Source organism: Buteo buteo, chromosome 6 (assembly GCF_964188355.1).
Source record: "Buteo buteo chromosome 6, bButBut1.hap1.1, whole genome shotgun sequence".
Classification (NCBI taxonomy): domain Eukaryota; kingdom Metazoa; phylum Chordata; class Aves; order Accipitriformes; family Accipitridae; genus Buteo; species Buteo buteo.
The window spans coordinates 50,415,294-50,441,978 of record NC_134176.1 but is presented as its reverse complement, the minus strand read 5'-3'; the positions used below and the strand labels follow the sequence as shown (position 1 = coordinate 50,441,978).

Sequence of the window (26,685 nt, the reverse complement as noted above, 5' to 3'; positions counted from 1 at the left end):
TAATTTCTTCTTAACATCACTATTTCTTTACTGTGGTACTTTGGAGCCCTGTCTGGTGACCCAGCTCGCTCTCTCCTCTAACTCTCAGCTTCCCGGCGGGTCCTAACAAAAAAACCCAAGAACATTTCGTAGGGAAGCGGCGTTCGGAGCGGCGCTCCTGGGAGCTCGCCCACTTCGGCGGTGGCACCAGCTGAGCTGGAGACGGAAAGTCATTTCTATCGGGGATTTGCTTCACACTGAGAAACCGCTTTTTTTGGTGAGTCCCGAGCCTTCCGCACCCCAAGGCCCCCAAAGCGTTCGACGCCACCTCAGTTTTAGCAGCCCCCCCCCCCCAGCGGAGCGGGGTGAATCCTGACGGTTATTCCACACGAGAACGGGGAGCGCTGAGTGAAAACCGCCTCGCCAGCTAAACCCCACGGCCGACACCAAAACCCGGCGGCGGTTCGGTTTACTTTTCCCCAGAGGGCCGGCGGCGTTCCCCGGCGGGGCCGCCCCAGGCCGCCCGCCCCGCCGCCGTTCCCTCCTTCTCCTCCTCCGCGGCGGCAGGGGGCGCCGCAGCCGACGCGGCGCCTCGGCGCGGCCCAGCTTGGTGGAGGCGACCGCCGCCCCGCCGCCTCCCCGAGGAGAAGGCGGAAGTGGCGCCCGGCGGGGTCGGCGGCGGGTGAGTACGGGCGGGCCGCGGGGCGCTGCCGGCCGGCGGGCCCGGTTCGCCGCTCTCTGCTCAAAGGCGGAGGGGACGGCCGGGGCGCCGCCGGCGCGGGTGGCCGTAGGCGTGTGGCGTTGCCGGGGCTGGTGCTGCGGGAGCGGAGCGCGGCCCTGGCTGCCGGGCGGAGCGGGGAGCCGAGCCCCTGCGGCCTCCTCGCCGGGAGCGGGGCTCGGGCGTCCCGGCTGTGTGGGCCTCGGGGTGGGGGGGGGGGGTTGCCGGTGATGGAGGGCCGGCGGGCTCGGGCGGAGGCGCGGCGAGGCGGTCCCTGTTCCGAAATGGAAAGCGTGCGGCGGCCTGCTGGCGGCGGGGAGCCCGGCCGTGCCCTGCCGGTCGGCGGCGAGGGGCTCGGAGCCGGGCGGGCCGGCCCGGTGGGCCGGGCAGCGGGCTGGAAGGGCTTTCTCTTGCCTCTTCGCCGCCCGGGGTGTGCCCTCGGCCGGCCGAAGGAGCGTTGGCGACGGGCAGCTCCCGAGGGGAGCTCCCGGGCGTTCGCTCCGGCGCAGCCTCGAGTACGTCGCTGTAAAAAAGCGGGCTCGGCTCTGGTTTTCCAGCTGTGAGATGGAGGTACTCGATAAGTTCCTCAGGAACATGTTAAAGGCCTGTAAGGATCACTTGCAAGAAAGGTTACTGTTTCTAAACTCGGTAGCTCTATTTTCTGGCAGAAACTGGCGGTGCTTAATATTTATGGCAAATTTATTAACACGAGTAATAAGCTACAACTTCAACAGTGCTTTCCATCAATTTCATCTGGTTTAGATAGCTCACACCCAGTCTTTTCATACTTAAACAGAAATCTCGGCTGTAGGTGGGAGGAAAGTGTTCTAATTATATCCCTCATACCCAGTAGTTAATGCTAGGCAAAAATATTTCTCCATGTTTGCCTCTGAAAAGCTCTGCATGTTGCAGAGCTACCCGTGAGCTGTGTGGGTTTTGTTGTAGTTTATATACCACTGACAGAATGATTAAGAAAGTATTGATTTGAAGCTTTTGGTGAGGGAGAGGTCGGAAAAGGAACAGGGCGGGGGGTGGGGGACGACACACACAAAGTTACTGGCTGCACTAGCAGCTTCTTTAACGTCTCCAGTGCATTCTACCCCGTGTTCACCAACTGCATTAACACTTGCAAGCCAACTGCTTTGTCTTTCCATAGTATGAAAGGGCCATAAAACTAGTCCCACTAGTGTCAGAAGGAAAAAAGGTCACAGAAGCATGCTGATAAAAGCACATGGATCATTCCCATGGCAGGTATCGCTTTGAGCGTAATTCTTCAGCGTGTTCCACGTTACCTTCAGTTTTCCCCAGCAGCTAAAGATTTGTGGAGCTCAATCAGGCTCCATTGAATGAGAAGTTGTCAAGACATAAATGGCTTTTTAAGCTTTGTAGTATTGCCTCACTGCAATACTGCTTTCTATTCAAAAAATGTGCTACTGTATTTAAAAGGACGATGCACGCAATAGATATGCTGATAGACCTTCAGAATGAAAAAAAGTCTGAGGTGAACATGCTTTTTCTTCACTTGTTGAACTTTCATGAGTTTAATATGTCAGGAAGAGTAACTTTTCTATCTCAGTAGCACAAATTAGCTAAACAAAAATTAAAAAGTTTTAGATCCAGACTGTGAAAACTAACAGTAAAAGATTCTGGGTATAAAGCATGTCAAAAAGAAAATTAAAGTAAAAGTAAGGTAGAGTGATGAGGAGAAGTGTTTTAGTTGTTTCAGAATGTGTGCTTAATTCACTCTTTCTTTTCCCAGGGTCTCAAATCGTTTTACTAATGCCAGATTCAAGCCTAATGCTTGTTGAGGTAGATGGTAATTAAATCTAGCCTGGAGACTGTGCCTTGCGGAAATGACGTTTGTTCATAGCCATGCTTCTTGCTGCCTCTTGTCGAAGTACTTTCTGACCTGATGTTTACTTTGTCTCCATTATGGCAGCATCTTAAATTCTCTGCAGATCTACTGAGGGATATAGAAAGGCACAATGCACATCTCAAAGTGTTCTCCGTGTGCAAAGGGAGAGCAGAGGCCAAAGAGAGAGCAGAGGCCAAAGAGAGCAGAGTCTCTGCCAAAGTAAAGAATTAAATAGTATTGTTCTTTTCACTAATGACACTTTCCTTGTATTTGTTAATCTGAACAATTCCCAGTGAAATGTCTCTAGAAGTTAGTAAATTGAAGAAAGGTTTGGGGGATTTTGGTTTGGGTTGTTTTTTTGATTATGGAAAAACCCATGGAATATTTTGGTGTTAAATACAGTATAGTGCACTTCCACTGCTCACTAAAATTAAATTCGTTTTGCCATACTTAAGTAGGATAAAATATGAACATAACTGGGAGTATGCCACCATCTAGTCTCTTAAGTAACACTTAAGCATAAAAATACATACGTGATTAAAGCCTGACAGCATTCTCTCCGAGCGAAGAGAAATCACCTGGAAAGCTTCAGAAACCCCCAAAGGCTGCTCTGCTCCAGCGGCAGGAGCTCTCGATAGTGTCTAATGAGCTTTTAATGTTGTTGTTCGATTGTATTTGCCTCAAACAAAAATTCTTATTTTAAGTCTTTCGGTTCACAAGTTAAAATGATAAGTATAGTGGTTAACCAAAAGACTTGGAAGTCTTAACAGTTACTGCTATTAGAAAAAAAACAGTTGATATCTCGACAAATGTTTGCAACATGCTTGCAGGCTTTTTCAAGAAACCAGAATCTGGTTTTTGCAGTTACGAGTTCTGCCCGAATCTCCTATTGCTTTGGCTTGTCTAGCCATTTGATAGCTTTGAAATGAAAGTGTTTCGTAGGTATTAATTAAAAGGAACTTGCATCATTTTATATGTTCTGCCTGGATGAGACCAGAGTGATAATAGTTACAAACCTCATAATGTAAACACATAGTGCTTATCACTTGTCAGTAGACCATTGATTAAAATGCCTGGGAATAAGTGTTGCAAGTATTGCTTCACAAACAAATTATCCAAAGTCACTCCACTGGTCTGTCAGTCTCATGCCCCAGAAATCTGTATGTACAAAACTGTTCTCAGTGAGGCAGAAAAAGAAAAGCAAAAAGTTTGACCAGTTTTTCTGTCCATGAGGCGTTGAAGGCATTTCCACTGCTGGCTGTGTGCTGGCCAGGCTGCAAGCAGATTAATTATGTTTGTGAACTTCAAGTAAGAAAAGGGATTTGGAATAGTATTCTGTATTGATTTCCTTACTTATATAGCTACTTAGTGTGAATTTTCTATGAAAGGGCATGTGGAAATTAATTATATTCAGTACTTACTGATTAATACTCAAAACTTTCTATTTCATGGTAACTGATAAGCCTCTTTGTTCAGTGTTCCTTCACCTTTGCCAAATGCTCAGGGGTATCATTTCATATTTCAGCGTATATAGGATACAATGCCTACTTTTATTTCCTCCCTATTAACTCTAATTATGGTGTAATTTTCCAGGCAATCTGAAGATTTCTTCTGGTACCAGTAATATTTTTTGATTTAGAGAAGTTTCTGGATTAATCCCATGGCTCTTTGGAGCATGAAAATCTATAGAAGTCCTACCGAAACCCCATTATATTATGGGACTCTATAAATCAGAGTACTGACTTTTGTTGTGTGCGTTAATTTAAAATGTGAGTGGTTTTTAATTGTTTTGAAATTGTTTTTGTCAATCATAAGGTACATGATTCTTGCAGGAGTTTGCTCGTTTGGTCTGACTGTGCTATCATGGATCAACCTAATCCCTTTGTAATGCAACAGCGTAAATAGCAACCTAGCACAGGTTACTTAGTGGAGAAAGGTTTTGTTAGGGTTTAAAGTGGGAAGGGTATTATGGGGACTCCCTGTGGTCTTAACTGCGTCTCTTCTGGGGTGTGAAGGTTTGATCCTTAGGGCATTCCAGGTTTCTGCAGCACAAATAAAGATCAAATAAATTCCGTCCATTACCATTTGGCCTGGAAAGCACCTTCCTTTCTGTTGTCAAACAATATAGCTGTTGCCTTGGAGAGAGAGATCAACATTTTCTGGCCCAAGGACTTTGGGTACCTTGTGTGTGCAAGCTAAAACCCGTTATCTATCTACTGTGCAAGTCTGATAGGACTTCCTAGCTCTAGAAAAGGGTGTTTCAGGTGCTTTACCAAACAGTTTTAAGACTTTCTCTGCCTGATAAACTTCACACTAGCAAAACCAAGAATTACCATGTAATGATCCAGTTTAATTTCCATTTTTCCTCAATCTGAAAGCTGGATGTTGTCCAAACAAAAAAAGTCATAGAGCAGGCTACCAAAGTGTTTAATGTATTAAACTACCGACATCAAAAAAATTGATAAATTCTAAAGGCTGTGGTGTAGACAAGTTATTATAAATTAATATTTGCATATTGTTGTAGTTGTATTTGACTCAGTTTTGTTCAGCACAGAGGAAGAATAACAACTATTATCAATAGGGTAAAGAAAAACTGTTGTGGTTTTGGGGGGGATGTTTGTTAGGTTTTACTTCACTGGTAGTCTATTTTGTAATCAAAAAGAAAGGGTAGCAATTTGATGTGAATTTGGGGATATATACTGGTTTGGGTTTTAAAATACATCCTCTTCTAGTCTCAAAATCTTTTAAATTCCCCAGGGGAGGAACATGCAAAAAAACCTACTACAGTAGGCCCACAAATTGTCTGCTCCACCTTCATCAAGGGAAAGACCTGTCATCAACATTCACAGTATGCTCTTCTCTAATTGGTTTTCCTCTAGCACTGCTCCAATCAAGAAGATTGAATCTATGTTCCTATTCTGGAGGATACAATAAGTGCCACAAGAAACAGAACTAATTCCTACTGTAGTAGTTACAACTTGTAGAGGAATTGTTTTAAACTGTGATGGAGTAATCACGCCTCAATTAGTGGTCTGAGTAACAGCAGCGTGGCTTTTGATTTGGAAAGTTGTGCCTTGTCCCACACCTCTAAATACGTGTGGAGGACGCAGGATTTTCCTCACAGATAAGATGAAATGGATAAGAGTTGTAGGAGAAATCGCATCTTGTATAAAACATGAACAAAATTAAAAATCTGGCTCTTAATCACCTCGTTTAAGTTGCATCTTTGTGTCTGAATTTCCCTATTTAAAAAGAGGAGCCAATGATACTTGCACTTCTTTTTTTAATGAACCCCTTGGTCATATGCAGACAAAAAGCTCCGTGTGGGAGTGGAGTGTATCACTGAATAAGGCGGTGTTTGTGTGAGGCTGGGATGTTGACTGGTTGCAGTGACTCACTCATTAAAATGACTCTGGTACAGGATTTTTCTTTCTGTAAACTGAATGTACATACCTGCTGTGTCTGTAGAAACAATTTAAATGGGCAAAGAGAACACCACTTGCACAGAAATTAAATCTACAAAGTGTTCAACTATCGAGATTATACTGTCAGATCCTGTCTTCTTCCTTATAAGAACACTATTTCAAATAGTATGGTTTTTTCCTAGCAACACCCCAAGGGAAGAGTTGCGCGCTTCTTTGCAATTAACGTGACAGCTGAATTTGGGTAGAGCTATTATATTTTCCTCCTTGCGACTTCCTGAATTCCTTTGTGACGTTGCTAAAGGGATATACACGTTCCTCTTCCCTTTCTTAGTCTCACTAAATATACCCTTGTGGCTTAGAATAATGTGAATTTTTCAGTCCTAGGCTGGTCTGTAGATTCTAATATCCTGTATACCAACATTCCCACTCCATTGGCCCAACTTAGTTCCTGTGATTTTTTTTGTGAAAGGTGGCCTGTGGACTAATCATCCTCTGCAGCAGCTGTTAAGTAGAAGTTATGTTAGTCTAATAATGGAAACAAGTTTTTTTGCTCCAGAGAAAAGAGACCTACCAATGGCAATCTAAAAAAATCTTTCTGTCACAGACCATCTTTCTAAGCATTGATTCTTCTGCTTCCATTCCAAGTCATTGGGGGAATTGCTCAGTTCCATGGGTTTAAATTGATCCTTGTTGGACTATGCCTGAAGCAACCGCTGAGAATTTACTTGGTGTTTAGTGTTTACTGCTGTTGCATTTAGGAGCCTTGATAAAGCCTGTTGTGGTAGATAATGTATAGGGATAATACATGGTGGCAGAGAACAGGAACAGAAGTAAACACCACTCCTTGGATATGGTTCCAGACAGCTCTGCTATAGAGTTATTTCTGCATAAAGTGAGCATTGCTGACCAGTTCAGTACAATTCTTAGCTGTCAAACTGTGCTTTGAGACTCCGTACCTTAATGGTATTTTGGAAACGTCAGGAAGTCTACTCCCCAGATACTTCTCATACCTCTGCGTACCTCAACAAAATGGAAAGTCACATATTTATACAACAGAATAAAAGTTCTGTTTTGATTCTAGCTGTAACTGACCTCAGTATGGTAACTTTGCCTGTTTGGTTTTGTTTGGTAGATCTGCCTGGTTTTTTTTTTTGTCTGCATAACTGGAAAAAAACCAGCTCGTACACTGTTAGCTTAGGCAGTATTGCTAATTACCATGTAGATGGCCTAAACCACATTTCTGTACTGTTGCATGTGTTCAAGATATGTTTCCAGTAAAAGCTAGTTGAGGCTTTGTGTGATTAGTATTTCCGTTGATGTAATCTTCAGGTGTCATAAAATAAGAACCTGAATAAAACTACCTGTATGTCCTCCTCCTACCCATGAACATTTTGTTAAAATGACTTGTGATGTTAAATTCTGAGAGAGGCAGGAAAAAGTTCAGTTTTATGAGCTTGTGGTCAAGGTAACCCTATTCTTCTGCGCCCCTTGCTGCCCTCAGAGTCCGCAGTAGTGATGCAGATCAACAATCGTTACAGTTCAGCTTTTGTTTAATCCTTAGATTTCCATCCCTAATATGTTTTGAATGGTGTAATGGTATTACAGTGAATGCAGTACGTGAACATTGGAAGAGACTTCTGCCTATACAGCTGTGCAAAAGAAGATCAAATCTGGGCTTAGTGGGCTCATTGTGCATGCCTGACTCTTTAACCCTCAGCCTACTCATACTGCCTTGCACCTGGTGATAACCTCTGTGTTTCAAAGAAATGCCATTTATAGAAAACTAACCACAATGGGATTCTAAGAAAATGGCTGTAACCATTAAAAAATTGCAGGAGAGGAAAATTTCTCGGACTTTAAAAATTTATATTTGTTGTTTAGACCTTTCTTTAAAGTTCCCTCATTCAATGTAGAAACATTGGCAATCTGTTTGGAGATACCAGCATTTTTTTTTAATTTCATACCCAGGAGTTCAGCCTGCTTTGTGAGCATTTTAAAAGCAGACTTTACTACGCCATTCACCGCTCTTCAGGGAAATGTGACTTTTATCTTCTGTTCTTACAGTCGTGTCCCTTGTCCTCCGCACTGGCTAGACTGGAAGAGGGAAAGGAGAGCAAGAACTCTGAGTACTAGTAGTTTGTAGATAGCTCTTGAGCTGTAGAAGTATTAGCCTTATCTCATGTCTAGCTGCTTACTCAATTTGAAGTCCTATTGGCAGTTTTAAAATGTTATCAGCAGTGCTGTATATTTGAATTTCATTTGCAGCACAGCATCTGCTTGTGGGTACTTGGATTTGCATTTTATTTGTGGGCATGCACCTAAACTGATTTGAAACTTATACTGTAAATTGCTGTATACAGAAAATGTTAAATAACATTTATTAACTGCAAGGAAAATACGGAATTGAGCTATTGTCATCCAATAAAACTTGGTTTTGTACAGCATTTTTCATACAAATGATATTTGAATGCTTTAGAAGTAAATAATACTGACGGAGTAGAGAGGCATTTTCAGTAAACATAGCAAGAAGAAAGAGTATTCCTCTTTTTACAGAAATCAGATAGTCAGATGAAAGAGATTACAGAAAGGTGTGTGTATTTGTGTTTGAACTAGGCTGACAGGATGCAGTGCTCTTTTCTATATATTGCAAGATAAGTAAAAAAGATAGATAACAAAAACCAGGAAAAAACAAAACTAGTGATTTTGAGTAGAACCAAATCTGCGCCACTGTTCCAATGTTTCTGGTCAGAAATAAAATTTGTTCTTGATTGGAAAGGAAGGTCTTGGAATATTTTAAAGTAACGCATCTTTTTGTCATCTTGCAGAGCATTTCTGTGTAGCACTTGATTAGCTACTATGAGCTTGCTATATAGTGATAACAGTTGTGGAGCTCGAGACGTGGAAAGCGGCTGCTGTGCAGCCATGGCCAGTGCCTGCAGCGTTGGAGCGAAAGAAGACAGCGTAAGCGTCAGCAGTGGGACTGGAAACCCTCCAAGTTCTTTCACAGAGGAAACACAAGGATATGATGTAGAGTTTGATCCGCCCTTGGAAAGTAAATATGAATGTCCAATCTGTTTGATGGCTCTTCGGGAAGCAGTGCAGACACCGTGTGGACACCGTTTCTGCAAAGGCTGCATTGTCAAATCAATAAGGTAAAGGAAAATTTATGGAAGTTGGCAGAGCAGTTTAAGGGCAATGTAAACTGAATAGAACTGCTTAAGGTGCATTACCAGTGAGTGCTAATAGAACTCTGGGAATTTATAATTCATTAAAGATGCTTTCTAATAAATACCACGTATGGCCAAAATGTCATGAGTTTGGAGGTTCCATAAGCTTTAGATAATTTGACATTTATAGAAATTTACCAAGGTTATGAATATAAAAAATCTGATTGAACAAACATTAAGTAATAATTTTAAAGTAGTAGCCAAATCCTCCAAATAAATTCCTTTTTCAGCCGAGGATTATAAAAACTGTCTTTTCCCTATGATTGTTTCTCTTGATAACTACAGGCAACTACAGACAGCACGGTTCCTTGGTGCACATACAGCAATTCATGCTTTCAGTTCTTCACTTGAAATCAGCTGCTTCCTTGTTGAGCTGGAAGAGAGAATATAATGAGGGAATAGTCTCGAACAAAGCATTGAGAGAGGAAACTAGGTGGCATATGGGGGAATGGGAATGAGATATGAAGGCAAGAACAGGCTGGGCTCATAAAAATGAATGATTGAAAGAGCAAGGAAGGGCAGAAAGTACACTGGTAGAGCATACTTCCTTCAAACCTGGCATACAGTCATCAGTGTCCCACACGTGTCAGTGAGTATTGGAACACACTGATAGAAGGCTAGATATGCTGTAGGGTTTTTCCTTCTCAGCATAAGCCAGATTTTTTCTTATCAATTACTCACTTAGCTCAAATGTCACAGTACTTCGGTAGGGATCTGAATATTTAAATCTGTGTGACCCACACATAGAACTGGTTGATTTCCAACCTTACTTTGCACACCTTTGTGTAAAGGTCATCAAACTGTCTTCAATGTTACCATACAATGTTGTTTTTCCCAAGCATTTATTTTTACCATGCAAAATGGATAGTGCTTTCTTGATTGGTTTTTCGTAGCATTTATCCATATTTCTATTCCATTTCTTTTTCTCCATGGTCCATCATATGTAGCTCACTAAATGAATAGTGTGCCAGCAATGAATGTTCTCTGAATACAGGGGTTTGTGGGCTTCTCTGTAGTTTCTGTCATTGTTGTATCTGATGCTACTGTATTTCTTCATGGCATCCCTTTTAGATGAAGGAGGGAAATGTTGGAGCCGAGTATGAGAAGACAAACTTAATTTTGCTTTCCCTACTTATGATAGCAGAAGAGGAGGCTGTTTTCCTTTCTAGCAAGCGTAGAAATTTATTGTGTGTGTTTGCAGCACAGTTCTTGTTAACATTAGTTTCATCAATATTTCTGAGAAAAGGATGCAAATTCATTATCCAGAAAATGCTGAATACCACCAGTTTTCACCCATGAAAAGTGACTCACCTGTGGATTCTGCAGAGGAAGCTGAGACATATTCAGTTGTCCACTAACCATACCATGAGATCACCCTCCTCCCTTAGTCCCTTGCCTCGTTCACTATGTTCCTACTTCTGCAAGAAAAGTACATCAGGCCTTACCCAGCTGCATCACTCAATGGTACTCACATCAGCCAGGTGCATGGAAGAAGGCAAAAAAACCCCAAACCTGAACCTGTCAGCTTTCACTGTGATCCAGTTGCCTAGGCACAAGCAGTTGGCTTCACTTTCTGGTCTTTGCTTTGCATATTCAACCTAAATTCTTTCAAGAGGTTAATGTACATAATTTCATGCATGCTTGTAAGCCTTGAAATAGATGTTTGTACTAATAAAGGCCATTAAATTTTCGAATTCCTTACTTGCTCTCTGAGCTTGCTGTATTTCTTGGCAGTAGAAGTTTTTATACTCTTCTTTACCTTTGGTGTTTCTGGAAGGAAGAAAAGAAATCTTTAAAACTTTTCACGGGAGTATGATGTCTATAAATCCTGAAGGTAAATTAGTACTTAAGTATACTGAGCTTTAGAAATGTCTGCTCACCAATCATTTCAAAGAAAACAGAATTCCTAGGTTGAAAACTGAGGGGAAAGTGACTAAACTTAAAATGACCAAAAATGGGTGTCTCATTTCCAGTCTTTCAGATCCTTAACAGCTAAGGTGATCTTGTTTTCTAATCCTTCTGCTGATGAGCTGCACAGTTGCGGTCACTGGTTAGAATTTACCACAGGACTGAGTGAGGAACTGCAGTGAACCCATGCTCAGAACGCAACATCTCTTAGCAGGTAGAGAAACTTCCTTCTTAAACCCCAGGCATGGGAAATGGTTTCTCTTCCTTTTTAAATTAACAGAGCACTTGCTCTGCTCAAAGTTTTAGAGTCTGCAAACAGTTTCAATGACCAGAAGCTTTTGCTTCTTTTACACCTTTTCTCTATTTTACTTCAGTTCTGTAGATAGTGTTGGTTGTTCCAGTGAATACTAAACACAGGTGGAAAGCATTTTTCATCTTGGAGACTATAGATGATCACCCTGGTATTTCAGGTGTTTCATAGATAGTAAACGTTTTCCCTCATTCCCCACTGAACTCTGTCTTTGGAGTACAGTTTGAGTGAATGCTTGTGAAAGCAGAGCAGACAACTTGAAGTGCCAGACCCCTCTGAATCCCTGAAGGGCTGAATTGCATGCTTAATTGGGATCCATGGATGAAGCTATTGATTTGGAGTATGTAGTCTCTGCAGTACAATATTGATTTGGAGTATGTAGTGTCTACAGTACAATGTTGATTGATGTGACCAAGAAGCTTCTACAGAACTAAAATGAAAATGGAAAGTGATTTTTTTTTTTTACATTCTCTGAGTACTGGGGTTTTTTCAGTAAGTGACTATCACAGCCTTTATTTGATCAGGAAAAAAATGCTTCTCTTCATTCCTCATTTCCTCACTGTCTAGCTCAAGTGAACACAGAGATTAAGAATTGTAAATGATAAAGGATGGACAAGCAGTTTTTGAGTAATTGCTTCTTGTCACTCTACAAAAACAATTGTAGTTGTCCATGTTGCAGAAGTTGTGGCTGACACTAGAAGGATTTTTTAAAAAGCTTTTAAAGACTGGAGTCTTAGATCTTACAATGTGAGGGACGTGATTAGACCAGATGGATTTGATCGTGGTAAATGTTTGCCTCCCAGAAAGTCTTGGCATCTTTTTAAATAAAGCTGTCTGAAGTGCTTTGAAGTGCTATGAGTCATGTAGTGAAGAAGCTTATCTACCAAAGTAGAACTACAAATAATAGTTTACAAATGTTACTGTCTACAACATGCTTGATTAGAAATTTTAGAAGAACTAAGTTCAGATGCAGTAGCTAATTAAATTTCACTCTAGTTTTTCTTCTCCTGTATCTTAGATCAAAGGTGACTTAGGGCTTGTAGTAGAACTCACCAAATAGCATACCCTCTGTTTATTGGAAAAGCAGAATTATGAGCTGACAAGGGGCAGCAAGGAGAGATCTGGGTGCTAGCAGTTCATCAAACAGCCGGCATGGCTGCAGTTGAAGTGTATGCCACAGTGTATGTAACTGTTTCAGCTTCCAGGCTAAACTGCTCCGTTGCTAAAATCATGGAGCAGGCTTTTTCTTTAAACAAAATTCTTCCGGATTTACTTTTCATACCTATATTTTAATTTCAAGGGATATTATAGGAATATTCATTGTACTTTGTAGCAGATGGTTATTGTTTCACAGGTACTGTTGTGTGTGGCACAGCCTAATGTGATAAATAATTCCAGCATAGGAAAGCCTCTTCTGTAACATAAATTAGAACGGAGATGCATAAACTCAATCCTGTCATAGGAAATGTATACCAACATCTTTGTCTGTAGATGGATCTAAGCAGTCTTTAAAACGCAGTCCCAGTACTTGTAAATGGTGTTTGAAGTCTGTTTAATATACTACAATAAGTTATTGCTCTTTCCTTACTATAATAATTGGAAAATTGCCATTCATTTTCATTTTAGTCTTTGTCTGCTAGTTACTTAAACCGGGGATCTGGTAATCATTATTTTAATCTGTTGTTGTCTGTTATTATATATGATTAGCTTTTCTGTGTAGAAATAAGGTTGCTGTCTTACCAGCAAGCCTACTGAACTATCATTATACTTCATTAAACAGGGTATTTGTAACCAAGTTATACCTGTGAAAACTGATTTCCTGTACGTTGCCTGCAAAGCGAGGGAACGTTTCTGGGTTGTGACACAAGATCAACACACTGATCATAGCTTAGGGAGCTCTGAAACAAAATGGCACGCTAGGTATTTTCTTTTTTCCATTTGTTTAGGATTATGACACTCAGGCTTGTGGTGAGTTAGCTCTTGCAAGCAAAACCTAGGAAAGGAAGTTCATTGTCTCTTCTTGAAGTCTCAGCTTTACCCCCGCTTCCTCTAGCAGCATTGCTGATGAAGGACTTGCTGAGCAATTATTTCCTTTTCCAGCAAAGAACACAAATTCCCTTCTGGTCTCTACAGCCCACTAGGTTCTACTTCCCCTCATGCTTGCAAGCAGTGACAATGATCTGGCCTTTGATCTTTGCACCACAAGTGCTCTCTGACATTTTTCCGCCCCATGTATTTTTCCATTTTATTGCTGTTTCCATTAGCACTTCAGCTCAGAAGCTTTGATCCCTCATGCCTCTTTAACTGTATTATTTAATTATGAATAGATATGTTGACCTACTGCTTTCAGAAATGAGCTGATACTGGATATTTTTTTAAAGGAAAATTTAGTGGAGGTGATCCCTTTTTAACTCCGTTTTTAATGATTCTTGTGTTTAAATGTAGGTGGACAGAATGAGACAAAGTGGAACAGGCTGTTAGTTCCCTTGTGCAAGTTGCATGCGCTCATGTTCCACCATCAGACTCCAGACTTTGCCAGTTAGCACTGACTTCGTCTGTCTGCTGTTAAAATGGCTTTAGATACAACACCCAATTCCAAATCCAGTGTAATTTTCATAGTTATTAGTAATTTTTGCACCAGGAGTTTTTTTAACACTTCTTTGCTGTATAAATGGACAAATTGAAGGATGACCAGCTGATCAAATGGTCGTACAACAAAAACAGCAAAATGAGTTATATGAAAAGTAATGCCAAATAGATTAAGTGAATCTTGAAAAAAAAAAAGGCGTTTTTTGCTTTTTCTCTCAGCTATGATCCCCTTGGCTGTTTATAAAGTGAGAAAGAAAGGAGAGAAGGTCCAAGAATCTTGGAAGGTTTGTTTTGAAATAGTATGTGAAATATTCTTTGATGTTTGAGCTATGTGAAGTACTTACAGAAAAAGGACCGTAAGTTCTTAGTTTCTTTACATCCTCCTCAAGTTTATTTCCAGAGTATCTATCATGGCATTTGTCCAAATAAAAAACTATTGAGTTAGGAAAGTGCTGTGATCCCAGTCGTGCCACCTCTAGTGAAACTTGTGTATTGTCAGTTTCTCTGATGTACATTGTATTCTTTCTGGTAATTGCCATGTAAATGCCATTTTTTTCGAAGACTTTCTTAATATGTTATAATTTGGCCACTAATGTCTTGCTAGTGTAAAAATATTTTAAATGAAGGGTAAAGGAAACTTGGAGTCTCTTTTTCCTTGCTTTTCTGTGTTGTAGAGATGCAGGTCACAAATGTCCGGTAGACAATGAAATTCTGCTCGAAAATCAACTTTTTCCTGACAACTTCGCTAAACGGGAAATCCTTTCATTAATGGTTAAGTGTCCCAACAAGGGCTGCGGTATGAAGATGGAGCTGAGGCATTTAGAGGTGAGAATTACTTTTGAAAATGTGGAACCTTGTTTTCATGGACCAGTAAAAATTCAAAATGACTTAACAAAGATGGTCATATCCGATACGTGTTTATGCTGATTCAATGCATTGTTCATTCAAGACTGTAGCTACACGTATTTGGTTTTTGATGAGTCTCTAACTGTAATTAGGTGATTCTCAAGTGAACATCGTAGTCCATGAAAATTGTACTAATGCAGCTTTCTCTTTAGGATCATTCATGTTTGTCTTTTGATCAGCTGTATCTGTACTTCACAGAAGTTCCCTAAAGTCAGTTAAATATTCCCTCAAAGCAGCTAGATATATTAGTTGAAATAATTGTTTTGGAAAATAATACACGAAGTTAAAAGGATAAAAACAAAGCTGAATTTTTACCTGAGAGCATTCTTAAAGTTCTGAGTACATGACGTCCTGATCTTAGTAATGGGACAATAACAGGCCATTGGTAAAGTCAGTGTAAGTGTGTAAGGATTTGCTTCCATGAAGGAAAGGTTGCAGTTTGTTCCTCTTATACTGTGCTTTATCTTGAAAACAGATGAGACGATATTACCTGTTTGTTTTATCAAATCCCTCTTTTGTCCTTGTTCAGGACCATCAGTTGCAGTGTGATTTTTCCGCTGTGGAATGCCCACAGTGCCAAGGAGCCTTCCAGAAGAACCATCTGAAAGAGCATATGACACAGGAGTGTCCAAGGCGTCAAGTCTGTTGTCCAAACTGTGCCACATCTATGGCCTATGAAGATAAAGAGGTACTTAGCAGGCATCTGTTTTTTTCAACCTTCATTCACATGGGTTTGCTTGTAAATGGAACATCAGTTTAAAAAAAAAAAAAAAGGTTTTGGTCTAGAGAGCTCTTTGTGCTGCACAGGTGAGAAGCTACAAACTTAGGACATTAGTCTAGAACAGGTGAAAGCTGGGGAGAGGATTGTGCTTAAATACAAACTTCTTGGGAACCCTGTGGTGTGAAAAGACCTGTGTAAAAACTGTTGATTTTTTGGCCTTACCAACAGAGAGGCCAGTATCTACTGCCAAAGTAATACCCAAAGCAGTATTTATATTTACAGTTTTTAAGCCTGGCAGAAAGGATGTGTCAGGAGATGCATCTTTTGGGGATATCTGCTAACACACAAGACCAAGATAATTTCTGAATTCTTCTCCTGGTTCTGCATTTTTCACTTAGGTGATACTAAGGATAGTCCTTCTCTTTTTGAGCTTCCATTTCTTTATCTGTATATGGATGTATTTTATCTCAAGGGCTGTTAATTTTATGATATCATATTATGAATTGTCAAACAAAAATACCTCATATAGTCCAACAATACAAAAGAAACCTTTAATATAGTTCCACTACAATTGAACATGAATTTCAGAAACAGCTGGATAAACTCCTTTGGAGCAGAAGAGCTTTAGGAAGTAAAATAGCTGCAACTTTATGAATCTCTTGTATCAGTCCAGGAAAAAACAGTAATTGTAGAAAACATACTATTCAGGGTAAGGGGATTGTCTTTGTTTCACAGCTAAATGCAAAATTTGAAATGTAAATAAAAATCGTACGCCTTACTAGACGTGATTAGCACTCTTTTAAATTGTGTAACTTTACTGATTCTTTCTTTCCTCTCTTTTTCTATTTGATAACTAAGCTCCATGACCAAACCTGCCCACTTGCCAATGTGTTTTGTGAATATTGCAACACAGTGCTCATCAGAGAGCAGGTGAGACACTACCTTACTCTGTGTTTGATCTGGGTCAGATGTTTTGTACTTACATTGCTTCTTTATTCTGAAATTAAACTTGAAGAAATGGTTTATCTACTAGCTAATAAATCTCTACCTGTCTGTCTCTCTGAAAATGTTGCATCCAGTGCAGGTGTAATACTCTTAAATGCTGCTCCAGCTTGCAATCACAGTCTGGTAAACCTCTGTAGGATCACATTGTTTAGCTATACTGCTTCTTGACAGAGGCCATGCTGCATGTTTTTGATCTTGAATGGAGGTTAAAAAATACCAAGCAGCTGCCAGGGGTTATGGCTGACATTAGAAGACAAGGCTTTGATTTGGGCAGAGAGGGAGAGTATTTGTAATTGAAAGTAGCTATAAATAGCTATAAATAATTTACTATCAAACTGTAGATGCCAGCTGAAATTCTGCTATTGTACTATTGTAATAGCCATTATTATTTCTTCTATTCAGTAATAACTTACTTCATTGACAGGAAAATGATAAATGTTATTTAATTTGCAGCCTATCCCTGTTTGAATGGGATGGCAACTATGTTAATGACTTGGGTTAAAATAGAGAATGATTTTGTCAAATTGGAGAAATACTCTGAAAAACAGGATTGAGTTCAGTAACAACAAAGGCAAAAATCTGTTGTTGGGTAGAATAATGAACTGCAAAAATAGGGAACAGAGAATGCTAAACTAGGTAATGGTTTAGAATTAATGGCTGACCTATATTAAGCTTGTGTTCTACTTCATCATGATACTTAAACAAGGCAAAAATACTGGGTTGTATAAACAGGTATTTTGCCTGTGAAAACCAGAATTATCCTTTGCTCTGTTTAGGGCTCATAAGGCCACAGCTGAAGCTGTCCAGCTTTTGAGGTGGGAATGGATAGGGAGGATCCAGGACAGCAAGATAATCGGGTCTGGAAAATGCAGACCATAAGAAAAATTGAAGTAACTTGAGCTTTTTGAAGAAGAGGATAATGAAGAGAGACACAAGTATATGCAAGTAGTGCTTCAGAAGGCAAGGAAATGGACTGTGATCTAGCTTAAGGATAGGCTAGAAACAAAAGGCATTTGTTCTAGCAAGAAAACCCGACTGCTTTCTGATGCCTAATGTAAGAACAAAGGCAATGAATTGTTAAAGTACATACAAGGAGGATGTAGAATTTTTATCATCAGCTAACATTTTTGTTTAAAACTTCTGTACTTCTTTGAGAAATTATATAGGTATAAACTGATCTGACTTCAGGTACCTATTCAGAGTCCATCCAGCTGGTTTTTTTTATGATGTTACAAAAGAATACTCTTGATGGAAAAATTAATTTCAAATCTGGTTTGTTTTAGATGCCTAACCATTATGACAATGATTGTCCTACTGCCCCAGTGCCATGTTTTTACAGTGCCTTTGGGTGTCCCGAAAAGGTAAGCCTTTTATCAGAATCATGAATTGCAGACCTTCTGCATGTTTTTGTTGTTTTGTTTTGTTTTTTCCAATGTGTTCTCCTATTCTTGTCTCATTCACCAGCCCAAATCCTCAGTGATTTGTGGGGTTTTTTTTTTGTTTTGAGGTATCTTAATTCTAAAACACTACATCTTCACACATTGTCTTTCAAAGGTCTTTACAAATTTAAAAAACTCTGTGAATTATTTGCTTGATGAACTTGCTTTTATTAATCCATGATTGTTTTCTCAGCTTTCATGTCAATAAAGTAGCTTCTAGCATTTCTTCCAAAGTTGTGACCAAACACAGTTATGGCTCTTAGAGTTCAGTGAAGAAAACCTGATGGTGCTTTAAATTTGATTAAATTCTAGAATTATTTAATCTAGATACTCTTATTTTAGTTGTTTAATACCTCTTTGTAAACATGGATCTTCTCCCTTCATCATTTCTGCATCAGTTTTCATACACCTTTGTATTTGGTACTATGGAGCATTTTAGCAAATCAATGAAGGGAATACAATGCTGATTTAGAACAGAGAAGAAATACTAAATGTATGTTTATCATTAAAGCTTTTTCAACATGTCACTATTTTGAGTTGAACAGTATTTTCCCACTGGCTTTTGAACTTCTTTTCTCATTTGTCATAACAGTGATCTTAAATTTGGAGCCTTCCATTGGTAAAGTGCTACTTTGTCACATCACCTGGCCTTGATTCACATTACAGTTTTTCTCACATAACAGAAGCAACTAGTTGTTTCATTTTCTTCAGAGTCACATTTAAGATGTGATTAAAGATGATGTTTGATATGTTCCTAATTCCTCATCTCTTAAATTCTAGATGCAAAGGAATGAACTGGCACGACATATGCAGGAGTTCACTCAGGTTCACATGAGAATGATGGCTAAGAGTTTTCAAAATATCAGTGTTACTGCTACAAATCCTGTACCCTTCATCAATGGCCTACCCTTTGAGCCTGCGCTCTTCTCACATGTGTCACATGCCGCATATGATTGCAATCCAGAAGTTGAAAACTTCAAAGAAACTATTCAGCAGTTGGAAGGTCGTCTGGTAAGACAAGATCACCAAATCAGAGAACTCATTGCTAAAATGGAGACTCAGAACACTCACATGGCAGAACTCAAACGTACTATCCGAAATTTGGAGGGAAAGATTACTGAAATGGAGGCACAACAATGTAATGGTATTTATATCTGGAAGATTGAGAACTTCAGTGGACTTCAGAAAGCCCAGGAAGAAGAGAGACCTGTTGTGATGCACAGTCCTGGCTTCTATACTGGAAAGCCTGGCTACAAGCTGTGTTTGCGCCTGCATATCCAATTACCAAATGCTCAGCGTTGTGCTAATTTTATATCTCTGTTTGTCCACACTATGCAAGGAGAGTATGACAGCCATCTGCCTTGGCCTTTCCAAGGCACTATACGACTTTCTATTTTGGATCAATCAGAAGGCCCTGAAAGGCAGAATCATGAAGAAGTAATGGAAGCCAAGCCAGAGTTACTAGCCTTCCAGAGACCAACAATTCACCGCAACCCAAAAGGTTTTGGTTATGTGACTTTCATGCACCTGCAAACATTGAAACAAAGAACCTTCGTAAAGGATGATACCCTTCTGGTGCGCTGTGAAGTTCTAACGCGTCTAGATTTAAACAGTCTCCGCAGAGAAGGATTTCAAGCTCGGAGTACTGATGGAGCTATGTAGCCTGTAAGTCTTAACCCAAGGAATGGAGCCACTAGTCATGTTCTTCCACCACAGATTACAAGCGTGCTTCATCATCAATATAGGCTGCATTTGTAAAAGATCGTAGTTGCCACTATAGTTGATCTTCACCCGAATAGAACTTTTGTTGTTGCTGGTATACTTTTTTTCTGTTTGAGGTCATGTGTTCAAATATTTGGTATTGTTCTCCATTAAAGTAATAAGCTACTTCCGTAGCAAGCTAACTAAACGAAGTGTTGTTAATCAAAACTTAACTGCCTACAGGAAAATCCTAATGAAGTACCTGTACATCTCAGTTTGGTAAAACTTAAGTCATATCAGAAAAGACCTGTAAATCTTTTTGCCTCAGTGCCTTGGAATAGATACTGTAGCAGGGAAATAGCTAAGTTAATAAAGATGAGGTTTGTTTGTTTGTTTGTTTTTCACAGAGCTTGGGAAAGTTGAGACAGTTTCTATATTGACTTATCTAGAATTTTGAATTGGCTATGCTTCTCTTGAAATCTGAAGTCAGGTTAAGACTTTGCTCACATCACCAAGGGTTGAGGTATGCTTTGACCCTTCCCTCCTGTGGAGTTAGCTTCAGGAAGTTGCATGTTGATGTAGAGTTGATACTGGTATTTCTGAAAGACATGTGGTAGTGTTGTGGAGAAGGCTAAAGGACTCTTGAGCTGAATTCACTGAAGAAATATTTGTAATGTGGTCTGAAAGGGCGTCCCCTAATTCTCTTTATTTTGATAAATCTTTTTGTGCTCCGGGCCCAGAATGTCAATCACCATCACCAGAGAGTTGAAAGTGCAGCATCTGAATGAGATACCTTTGTGCTGGTGGGATCTCCTCCTAGTGCTGGGCATTTTTCAGGTTGTGAGTGGATACATGAGCAAAGGCATGTACTGACTAGATAGGGTGATGCAGAGTTTGTTTTATTGTTGTTGAAACCTGAATTTGTACCAAAGCTGAACTTGTGACCTGCAACAGTTCGAGTGATCTCTTGGTGTTCTAAGTGACCTATGTCATCTCCTATGAATTCTCAGTGGACAGCTACCTATATTGACATCCAGCTGTCCTGTTAGACAATAGGAGCTGGGCTACCCTCAACACTTTGGAGGGAAAGAAGAGCCTGTTAATTAGTGTGAGGAAAAAATTGCAATCCTGTTTGCTCTTAGGAAAAAAATCTGGCTTACATAGTTACTCATTTACCAAACACTAGATTCACTATGTCAAGAATTTGTGAGCTTCCTAATGTTGCATGTATTATTGTTTTCTGTACCGATTGTTTGTATGCCATATAAATGTTAATTTTGACCAGTCAAAGCTGAGTAGTTCAAGTTCACTGGTGCTAAAAATTTTAACTTAACCACGGTGCTGATAAAGTTCTGAATCTTGTCTTTAAAAGGAGGGAGAAAAAAGTTTTGTTCGCCTCATAACTTAAGTACAGAGTCTGATATCAAAAAAAGAACTAAGCCAAGCCATACATCAGCATATGTATATTATTTCTCCAAGCTACTGAAACAACCCAAAGACTTGAGACACTGCAACTTAAAAGATGCTGAAGATTCCAACTATTTGGCCTCATCAAAGCAATCCCATAGGAATCATCAGTGGGGAAAGTGCATATGCTTAATTTATAAAAGACTAATGAAAGCCTACTATAGTGTATTGATTTGGGAGGCTACTCTGCCTGCCTGCATGAGATTAAAAGTTCCAGGACCCAGCCTACCAGTTTGTTCCTTATATCCAGATAAGTAAAATTTGTTTTGCAGATAGAGCCTATTAGTTGAAGAGGGGTTGTGTTCAATGGAGTATTGTCACTACTGAAACATGAACTTCCCAGCTAATGGTAAATAAGTCATTGACTTATTTAGTGTATTCTGTGTGTTTAGAGGACAGGTGAGCACATATTACTCAAAATAGGAAAAGATCCATACTTTACAACTGTCTTTTTAAACCTGTTAAGTAGTCTTTATACTGAATAGCCTCATTCTGTTAGCTGAATTGTTTCAGATTGTCTTCAGTTAGAGCATTCCTAGTAGATAAACCATTCTTAACCAAGAGCTTTTAATGTATGTGACAGTGCCTAGACTCACTGTATACAGAAGGCACTGTACACTAGTTCTCCAGTAATTTTCAAGCTATGTTAATTATCCATTTTTTCCAGGATGCTCAAAGACTACCATTCTCTTTTGCTTATCGGGGGGGGGGGGGGGGGGGGGGGGGGGGGGGGGGCAGAAAAAACACTTGTAGTTCGGCAGCTTCTTCCTGCCACAGTTCCTTCCTCAACCCTAGTGATACTAAGAAAAATGTCCTTAGTCTGTGTTCTAATAGTTTATACCCAAGACCCACTAAGTGCATTAATACTTTCTTTCCTTTTGAAGCTTTGCATTATGGACTGAATTTTTGCTTTGAGCCTTATCTGCTAGATCTGATATACTTCTGCCTTGGGAGGCAATTCAATTTGGTGGCAGGTTCAGGAGTTTAAATGATTCAGGTTAATATTGTACAATAGCACAAACCTATAGGGAATAGAAAGCTACTGCATGTGTAATACTGTATTGGCCACAGTAATATGAATGCTTTATTCACTGCTGCTATTCTACTGGTTTTGTATTTTTATATTACCAGGTAGAACTCTGAGTGATGCCAAATTACTGTAATGCCAGAGTTTTACATGAGAGACTTTCAGAGCTAATTTGCTAAGTATCAGTTAAGTCTTACTGTCATGAACAATTATAAATGTTAATGAAATGTTTATTCATCTACTTGTTCCATTTTCCTCTTTCTTCCCCCACCTTCCAAGCTACTCTTCTTCTTCTTAACTGCAGTTCCAGAGCTTTCTCTTACAAATAAGATCATCTTCAGCTAATGGAAGAACTTATGAGTCTACATTGTTACCATCTCGATGTATAGCCTTCATGAGTATTACCTTTATCTTTTATTCAAACTTTTCTAAGGTTAGCATGAAGAGATTCAGTTTCTATGTGAAAATATATTTTCACTGAAACAGCCTCTCTTCTCTTTTCCCCTTCCTCCAAATCTGATCTTTTCTTTTGAGAAATTGTTTTACCATGGTGGATTGAGGTATAATTGCTAGAACTACTTAAATGGAAGCAGAAGGGTATGCAGTGTTGAAAGTTGTCTCAAAAACAACTACGAGGAAATACGGGGATTTAACCAGTTTCCTGTGTCATTTCTTCAGGAATGGGGTTCTTTAGTTCTGTAATTCTTGATGCTTTGCAGCATTACTGGATCTCAAGGTGGTTTAGAAAGTGGCCTAGCTGCTTTTATCTTCCAAATTTCTGTTTTCTTGAATGCGTTTTAAGTCAGCCACTCTTATTGTGTGTATTTTGCAAAGCTGCTATGGCACAAATTTTCCTATTATAATATATTGCAAATGTGTTTTCTTTTTGCCTCTGAATGTTTTCCCCTGCAGGGCAGGGAAAAATTATTTTACTAAAAATGTTGGTATGTAATGTGTATGTGGGAGCTCAGACAATGTGAGATGTATAGACTTGTTTTTTAAGTGGTCTCATGATATGCCTGGTCATGTTTGCTATCAAGGGATTAAACTTGCTAATGAAATAAAATCAGGGTGGCCTTTCTGTTCTTATTTAGAGATGCTTTCGCATCAAATATATTGATGATGGATCCAAAAGGTTATTCTGGGGTCAGTGAAAGGTTTGTATTGGTTTGCATTTGAACAGAATGAAAGTACTCCTGTTCCCTTGGAAGTATCGATAGATTGTTTAATATATTTTGTAATTAATGCACAGCTATATTTCTGACAGGATTTAAAAAAATAAACTAATTAAACTGTGCACTGTATGTTGCATCTTTATTCCTGTGGGGGGATATTCAGAAAGATTAACTAGTCCAGGACCTCTGGGGTAGTTTCTCTGTCTTGTGGGTCTCAGAGTTGGCTGGTTTTTAATGAGGGACACTATGTGTCATATAGCACCAAGAAGGCAAAAAATCTTCTGTCATTTATAAAGGGTAGCGATAGCTTTTTTCATTACTAGAAGACATAGCTAGTGTAATTGATGATAAACTAAACGTTCTCATGATCATCCTGTAATTTAAGATGCAGCTCTGAAAAATACTGCACACTATCACCTCTCTGGCCACATCCTGCTTGCTCGTATTTGTCACAAAAACAACAGGGTTGAAGCTTAGTTGTAAGATACTCAGAAACCAAAGGGAGGTCCTCTGTCAATAAGAGAAGTAAGCGTTTGCTTCATGGCAATCTGCTAATTTATCTCAACCACAGAGGCATTCTGGATCTGTTTTTTTAACAGCATCTGCAGGAAGGGAAATCTTGATCTCTGACTCTGTGCCCTATAGAGTGTGTAATGTTCAAGACCTTCACATTCTTCTAAGGAAACGTGGTGGAATTTATTAGACATAATATCTAATGCACTGCAGTTAATGTCAAGTTCATTATGACTTTATCTTTCATCCAAGTTGGTTGTAATAGCTTCCATGAGTAATGGATAGGAAAGCGTGCTCAGATACCAGCATCTACTGTGTTAATCCATTTTTAATGCTCTGTATTTTTAAGTGCATTCAGTCTTCTTTCGATGAAATGAAGTAATAATGGCCTTTTTCTAAACAGGAACATTAGGCCAATGCAGCTGCACCTATGAATGGAACGGCAACATGCAGAAATGGAAGATGCCAGCAATATAAAAGTATGTTCACACCTATGTAAATACAAACGTCTCATGTACCTGTACGTTTCTGAAAAAACTTGGCTTTGTACTGCTAAACTAGATATGGACCAGAATAGTCTGACTAAATATTTTATTGGACAAATACCAGTTCATTGCAGTGACTTCACAGGAAGAATGTGTTTGTTTTAGCCAAAATCCTTATTTAGTGCCAAAGCAGTTGCTCTGCTGCCTTACCCCAAAGAAAGCACTAGCCCTGCACTAAGGCTGTTGCATCTGGAAAGAGAAAACTCCTTGTGCAATTCCTTACTACGCTATCCTGGGCGAGTACACACACCTCCTCTGTGCTGCATTTAGATGCTGTGACTATTTCGCCTCTTCCAAGACAGGGTTTAGAGAAATCCACAGAAGTGCCTAAATTAGCCCTTGATGAGGGTTGAGTATGCTATTAACTTGAGCAATAACTACAAGGCAATAGAACGGGAGGTTAATGGACCAAAAATGGTGAGTAGGGAAACCAGGCCTGTCTGGATTAAATGAGTAAGATGGCTGATGAATTCTGCCTGGTGTGCATTTTGGCTCAAAAAAAAAAAAAAAAAAAACCAAGCAAAAAACCCCACACAACCCCAAACCTCATGTCACTCAAAGAGGAAATTGTTATGCTAGCAGGAAAAATGACCAAAGGAAACACACTTCACTGTCACCGCTGTCTCACCCTCATCATTTTTCCACCACTGAGCCTTTGCCCACTCCATCTGGAAGGGCTGCCTTGACCATGCTGGACTGAGCAGACCCTGGTGCCACTACCATGCTTACAGGATCTGAGAGGCTTAGTGACCTGGAATACAAAATTTCACGATCTAGGGCCTTCCTGTCTTTTTCCTTTACTGGTTTTATTTTTTTCCAATTAAACCTAACCTCCTTGATAAAAATACATGTGTCTGAGCACAGAGGCAGACATTTAACAGTTACTTTAACTTGTCAGGGCTCAGAACCTGTGAAGAGTTTGTGCTACTTTGGCAGTCTTTTCCAGTTTGCAAACAATTGAAAGAAACAAACAACCCACAGACAGAACTGTCCTTGTTTCTCCTATTCTTTTTTCATTTCCTCTTGCCTGCAAGGAAGCAGAAAGAGATTCTGTAGCAGTAGTCATAGCTTGCGTCCACCCTCACTTGTATTTTTTCCAAGCAGAACTGTTACTATCGCCACTTCTCATCCCCTCTAAAAGACTGCAGTTTTCCGATTTCAAAAAAAAAAGAAGTGACATTGTAAAAATGAATTTACCTTGCTATTTTATGATGGAGGAGGAGCAGATAAAGACAGATACAGCATCATAAAGATACTCCTTCCGCTCAAAGCCTGGAGCCCAGCTTCACTGTCTAGGCTTTATGGCGATCACATTCTTTGAACCCCTTCATTCCACTGAAACAAGCACTCGGGTTTCACAGCTCTGAAAGGCTGGGTTTGGTTGGGGTTTTTTTCCTCTCAGATAGAATAGTAAAATTTCTGAAATAGTGTGAGAAGAGGAGACTCTGAAATACAGTTTCCCTATTAGCTGCAGCCTACTCCCTGTCCTGAAGATCCTAGCTGATAGATTCTAGATGTCTGTTTTCTCGTGGCTTTTGTCCAGGAGACTTACCCCACTCAACAATGAAGCGGCCAACATGTAACAGAGCAGTGTTTTAGGAGCTGGGTAGTGACAGTTTTGTTAAAACAAACAAACAAACAAACAAAAACAACACAAAACCAAACCTCCTGCATTCTCTCAGCTTATTAAAAGCAGAAGCAATAGCTTGCTAAAAACCCGGTAATGAACTGTCCAATAATGTGAGTTTTCAGTTTCTTACCCCTCCCAGACAGAACCTGATTTCCATGAAATTCAGCTGATGAGTAACAAGCTGGGGGTGGCAGGGGGGAAGCAACAAGACAAACCTTACCTTATCTCACCCGATCTGCAAAGAAGATTGTTTTCTGCAGAGCCCTGACTCCTCTGCTGCAGACCAGTGTTGGTTACTTGCTCATTGGGCTAACGCTTGGGTTTCTTCATGCCAAAGTCCTTTATATTGGCAGGTGCCTGTCCTCATCCTTCTAGGTAAAATTCAGAAAGTGAATCAATATTTAAAATTTAACTTGGTGATCTGCTTTTTTTTGTTTTGCTTCAGCTATGGCACCTGGACCTTTAAAAAAAAAAAAGCAGGTACAGAGTGTGGGTTTGGATCCCCTGGAAATGGAAAGGGTTTAGGCTTTATAAGGGTAGATAAC

General features: G+C 39.9%; 1 protein-coding gene across 3 annotated transcripts; it reads left to right on the top strand.

Annotated features, from left to right (window-relative positions):
- The first annotated feature begins 576 nt into the window (after positions 1–576).
- On the top strand, positions 577–24,915 carry TRAF6 (TNF receptor associated factor 6). Of its 3 annotated transcripts, XM_075030939.1 has the most exons (8): positions 577–661; positions 8,803–9,129; positions 14,686–14,836; positions 15,447–15,605; positions 16,497–16,568; positions 17,927–18,004; positions 18,863–19,747; positions 24,369–24,915. In XM_075030939.1, exons 2-7 carry the CDS (start codon positions 8,834–8,836, stop codon positions 19,742–19,744), a joined length of 1,638 nt encoding a protein of 545 aa, XP_074887040.1. In that variant the 5' UTR covers positions 577–661; positions 8,803–8,833; the 3' UTR covers positions 19,745–19,747; positions 24,369–24,915. The 3 variants fall into 3 exon arrangements, with proteins under 3 accessions (XP_074887040.1, XP_074887038.1, XP_074887039.1); XM_075030937.1 differs by lacking the exon at positions 24,369–24,915 and having other exon boundaries at positions 18,863–21,953; XM_075030938.1 differs by lacking the exons at positions 577–661; positions 24,369–24,915 and adding an exon at positions 731–4,321 and having other exon boundaries at positions 18,863–21,953.
- Positions 24,916–26,685: the final 1,770 nt, after the last annotated feature.